Source organism: Solanum verrucosum, unplaced genomic scaffold, assembly GCF_900185275.1.
Source record: "Solanum verrucosum unplaced genomic scaffold, falcon-dt-bn FXZP01000103.1, whole genome shotgun sequence".
In the NCBI taxonomy this organism is placed as follows: domain Eukaryota; kingdom Viridiplantae; phylum Streptophyta; class Magnoliopsida; order Solanales; family Solanaceae; genus Solanum; species Solanum verrucosum.
Window position 1 is genome coordinate 9,147,623 of NW_026020048.1, and position 8,035 is coordinate 9,155,657.

Sequence of the window (8,035 nt, forward strand, 5' to 3'; positions counted from 1 at the left end):
GTAGTTGCTGCTATAAATAGGAGTCGAAGGCTTCAGAAAGGGAGAGTACAACAACGAAGCAATTCTCAAAATTCTCCAAACAGATGATCTTTCAGTTTTGCTGGTTTTTGTAGTAATTATATTTTGTTGTTCCTGTTTCTCTTATAGAGAAGACTTATTTAATTCTAGGGAAATATTTCATGCAGTTGAAATAGTTTTTTAGGACAGTGTCTAGCACGACTCAAGCATCGCTTGTATTCACTTATAAATAAATATTATATTACTATTATTATAATATCCATTGTTCCCCAACACCAAGTGGAACTTGATAATTCTTTCATTTTTAGTTTTGGCTCCCTTCTTCTTGGAAAGAGAATAATACAATAAAAGCAATTCTGAATCGATCAATCAACCATCAATTATTACCTCCACTTTATATCATGTATATTACTCAACAATAATATTAATAACCTTAATTATATTATCATTTATCTTTCCTTAAGCACCTCCGTAATCTAGAACAATAATTATTGAATAATGAAGTTCGACTATTCTTGATCTTCCCTATTAACGATTTTCCGTACTCAAACCTCGAACCTAATATCTTTGATTAAAATAAAAATAGCCTCATACACTACACCACGTTATTTGAGGGTGAAATGCAAAGATATTGTTATGGGTAGGAAAGGGATTGTGTTCCAAGCAGAACAAACAAAGCCACATGGGCTTGAAAGAACTGGGAATATGGGTATGAAATATTAGGTGGGGGGTGGGGGCAAGGAATTAAATACTAGTTGTAGTTATATTATTATATTATAAGTCAATATATAATATCCAAATAAAGGGGCAAGAGAAATATTTGTGACGCGGATATCACCACACTTACTTTTCATTTCATTAAATAGAGTCTAGAGAGAAGACATAATTTTCTATTATATATTTATGGCCAACCACGACAAATTCCAAGCTTCTTGGTGCATACGCAGACTTCATATATAAAAGAAACATACTACGGACTAGTACTATTTGTTTTTTTTACTTCTAAATATTAATATTTAATTAAACATTCGGACACGAATTTTAAAAAATTATTGCATTTTGAAAGAAATTTATCAACCAAAAACAAGTTTTAGATATTATTGTGAATTATAAGGACAAAATGGGAATTTTATAATTATTTTAAAAAAATATAAAAAGGACATTCTTTTTATAATAAATTAAAAAGAAAGTATACCAAATAAATTAAGATAGACGAAATATAAAATAGTAAAAGACACTTAAAACTCATTTAACCTGTATGTTTGGGATATTTCTTGCACTTATTACCAAAAAAGAAAAAATTAACCGGAAATGAGGATTTTTATAATTTGGTTTGATCATCTGATCTCTACAACGTCGTCACATCATTCTTTACATTGTCATAAAACTAAACCCAATATAGGTAATAGTAGCTTGTACATACATATATACATTAATAACATCTTCAATATTTTTTTATTTTCTTTTGAGGAGGGCCACCCTCGTGCTTAAATTTGTTTGCGTTAGGTATGGAATAAATTTTCATTAGGAGTAGTTGAAAAGATTGAGTAACTACATATGAGGAGTAGGATATATTAATGATGATTTGAAATCTTTTAGGAAAAATCATGCGGGCTTAGTTAAGAGTAAATAATATTACAACACGCTAAGTGTATTTTACTTAATTTAATAATTGATATCAGAACAAACTCTGATTCAATGGGATGAACATGACAAATTAAAGGTAGATGATGGTGTGGGCTTCGGTTTACTACCCGTCACAAGCTCAGAGGTGTAAACATACAAGATAAAGATAGTTGCGGGTTTCGGTTGCCATGTGGTTGGCACACCACAATCTCGAAATTTGACTCGTGAATTGTGGCGATAGGCCACATCTAACATGAAACTTAGTTCAAGAAAGAGATAGTTAGTTTGCGAACTAAGTCCCACATAATTAATAGCTGAAAATAGTAGAAATTTTTTTTGGACAGATTTGCACAACAACATGCTTTTGCAAATTTCCCGAAATTGTTACTATATCAATAAATTTTTATTTCACATTTCATCACGCATACAATAACAAAAAATGAATATACTATATAATTACTACCACTTAATCAATTATGATAAATTATCTTAAATCATGGACCAAATTAACCACACCATTCTATTATTTTCAACGTGCAATATTTGTTTTCCAAGACTGTGGCAGGGATACGATGGGAAAAAGTAGGGCCAGTCAGTCCAACTAGTCTGCTTTCAATTTAGTTTAGATTAAATTTTTATATGCAAGTTGGCTAAGCAAGTTGTCAAATAGCTACTGGTCTATGCCAGCTCTAATTAAGTGGAAGACTGGCTCATTAGATTTGACATTGTTGTCCTCACAAAATTATGATTTTAAGTCCCACATCCCAGGAAAAATGGATCCAAAAATTTAAGTGGCTTTTGATACTAAATCCAAATTACCTAACAAAAACAGCACATATGTCTATTTTCACTTTTCAAAGTAATGAATGGTTACAGATTATTGAATGAAATTATTACAAGGGACAATTAAAAGTTATTGAGTACTACTGTTGGCTCTTGCTTTAATATAGATATAGATATGGCCTGCCTCTTCAAGTGATTTTAAGGTCATTTTTGTTATTTATATTTCATCATTTAATTTAGTTCCTTATCTCTCTCTCTCTTCAATTATCTATCCATATGGTATACTTTATTAGTACACTTCTACTTTCTTTTTCTTTTGGATTTAAAGTTGATGTGTTGGATTCCTTTTTCTTTGGGCTTATGTCATCCACAACATGCAAAGTGAATAGAGATTAATTTGGCTATGTGGTACAGGAGCCTGCAAGGAACCCTTTGTTTAAGGAGAATAAGTACCATCCTGTCCCTCAGATGGTAAACTATGCTCCAGTTTAGGACACATACAATATGCATATCTTTGATGTTCTGCCGTCAATTTACGTGATATCTTTCGAATTTCAGGAGAGAACCTAGATTTTCACCTTAATCTATAATTTTAACTATAAAAAACTTAATCTATAATTCAATATATATATTTATATTGCCAATATTGTATTGGCAATACAACATTCCTCGCAACATGGATTTGCTCATCCTTGTTCTTCAGTCATTTCTTTTCCTTTTTTAGTGCCTTTTACCATTGTACTTCTTTTATACTGAACAATACTTGCAACATTTTATTTAGTCCAAAGTTAAAATTCGAAAAATGAAAAAGGAAGTTGCACGGCAAAATAAATTTAACGCTTAGTGTTTCACGGATCCGGCTCCCCTCCATTTCGTCAAGTGCACATCTAGATTAGAGACATGTGTCATATTTAAAGTTTAAAGGCCAAAATTATATTATATTAAGAAATATCATAACCATAGTGAAGTCAACTAATTTTAGAAAACTACCCTCCAAATTTGGTAAGGACTACAATATATTCTATACAAAATTTGATATTTATTAATATTATTAATTTAATATTATATTTTTGTATTTAAATATTAAATTGTTTGATATTTAAAGTGAGAATCAACTAAACAAATTATGTACTAGTAAACTTTGCTCTTGAAATATTATATATACTATGCTGAGAAACAAAACAAAAAAGTTAAGAATTATAAGTGGAAAAAACCTATACAATAAAAGACACGAAATAAAAATAAAATGAAAAGATGAAAGGTTTTTAGAATTAAACCTGAAATACCAAAATTATTCCAACGACAAAATGTGGCTATTGTGTTTGAAGGGGAAAACATATATGTTTTTTTTACAAAAAAAATAAATCTTTTATCTTTTTTTTTTTTGGAAATAGAAGATAACATTGTTTTAAATGCAAATGTTTTTGAAGATTATTATTTATCACATTAAATATAAATGTTTCATGTTCTACAATTTTAATATTTAAATGTAAATTAAAAATATAAGATGAAATTAATGATATTAATAAATATCAAGTTTTATATGGAATATATTGTAATTCTTACCAAATTTGGAGAGTAATTTTTTAAAATTAGTTGACTTAACTATGGTTATGATATTTGTTCATATGATATAATTTTGACCTTTAAACTTTAAATATGACACATGTCTCTAATCTAACGTGCACTTGACGAAATGGAGGGAAGGGGTAATGAAGGGGAGCCAGATCCGTGTTTCACTAGATCAAATTTATGTTACCATATATGTTGATGCGAAAATATAATATATAGTTATTTTAATGATTTAATCTAAAAGCTTATATGGAAAACATATATTGTATATTTATAGGCTTAGTGTAAACAATGAGTTCATATAAGTATTTTCCAAATGTTACGCTTTAGTCTAAGTGAATTGGATGTAAACATAAGAATCCAGTAATTTGGATAACCAACCTCAGACGTACAAAAATTACAACTTCGGTATTTTATTGCTTGTACATGTCATCAAGATTGCAAATCTTTCTTTCTTCATGGTATATAAGAGAAATCAAATATTACAATCTTTCATAAATAATATTTCTGGATAAAGCACGAGTAAATATATACTTTACCATACAAACTTGCATGATTAAATGAAAAAATTCAAATATGTACCATATTAAGACAATAATGCAAATATAGCTAGCTCAAATCACGATATGGAATGACGTCTATCTTTACTTGGTTTATTTCGGGCTTTGCCTTGCATGAGTCCATCCGCTCGAATAAATCTTCCAAGCTTTTTCGATACTGAGCTCATGAAGTTAGATTTTCTTGGCAAAGGAGGTTTACCAGCAGATGGATGAGTAATGACCAAAGGGCTGCTTGTGGCTGATGTGTTTAGATTTGGTTTTTCAATTTCTATCAACCTCGTCTTCATTTTCAGCAGCTCAAATTTCAGCTCCTGATTTTCTCGTTTTAGACTCGAGACCTCGTCTGAAACAGGGTTAGTAGAGAACTGATGATCCCTTTTAGAAGGAACAAGAGCAGGAGGTTCAGTTGCTACAAGCTGGCTCCCATCGTGAAGACGTTGCTGCTCGTAGTAAAGTACTTGCACAACTGTTTGAACAGGGAGCCTATCATTTTGAGCAGCATGAGCACAAGCTTCTCGAGATAGTTTTTGACAGTCCATAACACCGCAAACCTTTTTTCTTTCTATGTCACTTAGAACTGGATGTGCCTTCAAATTGCAACAACAATAACATATTAAACACGCCTCCATAGTGTTAAAGACATAATTAAGCAAATAAAAGTGTGCTCATGTACTCTCTAGTAGTTCAAGCTTTTACTTACGAATTAAGATGGTCACACAATTCAACAATAAGAGCATGTTAGCTTGGATCAAGGGTTCCACGCTTTTTAATCTGCGTTTTGAAAAGCTTAAACTTTCTGATCAAGTTCAACAAATTACTCAAGAATATAGTTGTTGTACTGACGACATGATAGGTGAAGATCGTCAAATGGGGTACATGGTTGATATCTTGTTATTACGTAACTCAGCAGATATAGGATTTAGAGCTTTTACTCTGAAAACCTATTTGATTCTACCCTCATCTTTAGAAAAAGTAACAGCAGGCAGGGGTGCAAGTTGCACATCTATGAACACATATACAAGCTTCTTCTTTAGGAGGAGATACCCTATATGAAATACATGCATGGATTTAAGTTTCATAACATCTGTCAGTGCGTAGAACTGAGACTATTTTTTTTTTTTTTTTGAGAATTACTCAAGAATATAGGCATGCCAAATTCTTATATACCATGCTTATACACATGGTATTGAGTGTAAAGGTTAGGATGTATAGAACTTAAACTCAATATGTATAACAGTATAAGCATGCCAAATTATGTTTATTCCCAAAAAGCATATCGGTCTGAATTAGGCCCATAACTCCCGTGATCAGAGAACACAGAAGGATATAAATATCCCTTTACATAGTCTACTAGAACATCAGAAGCTTCAGAGGTCCAGATGCGTACCCCTAATAAAGGGAGACTATCATGCTAGCACCAGGAGGTACATTGTTAAGGAAATTATTAAATTTAGCGTGGCAATTACCATGTAGCAGTCAAGACCAATAGTTTTTTCCCATTTGAAATCCTATATTGATGAAATGCTGCTTGTATGCGTAAATATGCACAAATGAACTTAAAACTAATCAGGTAATGTTATTCGCGCATACCTTCAAATAAATGTCAATGGCCCTGTACATCCCATCTTCAGTGATCCTTGCTTGCTCTGGGATGACTTCAGCAAGATTAATGAAGTTTGTGACAGACAGATTACGGTCAGAGGCAATTTCAGCAAGGTAATTTTCCATAAGTTTTCCAACCCGCTCCATGTCACTTAATGAAGGAGACACATGATACTCTTCATCTCCTAATCGATTTCCCTCCTCACTGTCAAGGAAATTCATCATAATACGCTGCACGGTTTCAACATCATACAAGGTGTCCCCTGTGAAGGAACATGAAGGAATTAACAGATCATCCAATACAGCCTGTCCAAGCTGCAATGCCATCCTCTTCTCCAGGTCAAGCCTGCAAGCAATTGTGGTCTCCAGATATATTGCAGCTCGGAGCAGCATTGACAGAAAGCTAACCGACAATCCATTTTTCTCCTTTGGCAGAAGACTAACGATGGTTTCTAAAACAACCCTTTTTTCATGTTCTTGCTTTGGTTCAATCTTCTTCCTTCCCTTTCCAAATATTTCCTGTAATAAACAAAAAGTTACTATAAGCATAACGATTTCATTTAAACCAATTCATCAAGATTTTATAGTACAAGGCCTCACCAAACCTCGGAGAGACTTCTGCGCGTAGAGCATTAATATTGGTCCAAGTGCATACCGCTTGAATCCCCTTGCCATCATTGCAATCAGAACCCTTTGGAAAAAATCAATTCTAAGTACGGTTATATCTTCAGACCACCAGTCAACTATAGGCTTCGGGTTTGAAAACGTGGATCCGTTGATACCAGCTTCTGCTCTACCTGATGTGGAGAATTGGTTATCCTTGCAGGCTGTATATGCAATTGTGTCTATGCATCGGCTCACCAATTTTACTTTCTCTGCAATGGGAAGAAGATTTTCTGATGAACGCAAAATTGTAACTGCACCAGCAAGACTCTTAATTGCTACTTCATTAAAGTAGGCCTCAGTTCTTTCCACCAAATTTGCAACTGCATAGTCTTCTGTCATCTCAAGATATTCCGCTGCGCATCTCAGCAAGGCAATGTTTTCTGTGCTTATTTCAAAATTTATTCCATAACAAAACTTTGCTGCAAGTTCAAATGCCTCTCCTCCACCAGGTATATCAGGGATATCGATCGTAGAAACATCAGCGTCATTAGATTCTGAGACCAACTTTCTTATGTATCCACTCTTTGAAACCAATGGGAACTGCATGGATCACAATTAATACATTATTGATCCTACTTATCAATCATCAAAACACAAAGTCAAGGTGTGAGCGTGACCAAGGCCTTAACTCCACCTGCGCTTATTGGCGAGGACCAATTGGAAACAACCTCTCTACCCCTACCCCTAAAAGTTAGGGTTAAGTCTACATACATCTTACCCTCCCCAGACCCCGATTACACTGAGTTTGTTATAATTACACTGAGATGTGGTGACTAAGGTCGATAATTTCAATCCAATTAGGAATTTACTAATTAAACCAACAACAATTGTGCGCAGAGATTAGTTATGACAAAAGCAGAGAGAACAACTCACCTTGTGCAGTGTAAAGGAGGTTCCTCCTGCATTTACAGTTACATCACTTGGAATCTCTTGGGAGAAAATCCTGTTCAGATTATTATAATAGAATAATAGTTCAGTAATATAATAAGGACAGAGATTACTTCTGAAGTGAAAATAGAACATACCAGTCAGAGGTCCTCTTCATAGCAGAGGAAAGAAGCTCCTCCTTTTTAGTGGACATATTATTGTTAACAGTAGTAGGTCTCTGAACAAATGTATTTTGTATTGGAGGAATCCATTGTTATCCAAAACTGAGATAAGCAAAACCATAGAAATCATGCTATTATTGTAAACGAAAGTGACAACTA

General features: G+C 33.2%; 1 protein-coding gene across 1 annotated transcript; it reads right to left on the minus strand.

The window, feature by feature from the left end:
* Nucleotides 1–4,450: 4,450 nt before the first annotated feature.
* On the minus strand, nt 4,451–8,035 carry LOC125822927 (BTB/POZ domain-containing protein SR1IP1-like). Its single transcript, XM_049502388.1, has 5 exons — nt 7,853–8,035; nt 7,701–7,770; nt 6,762–7,367; nt 6,150–6,680; nt 4,451–5,146 (listed from the first exon to the last, which is right to left on the minus strand). The coding sequence occupies exons 1-5, from the start codon at nt 7,906–7,908 to the stop codon at nt 4,619–4,621; spliced, it is 1,791 nt and encodes a 596-aa protein (XP_049358345.1). The 5' UTR covers nt 7,909–8,035; the 3' UTR covers nt 4,451–4,618.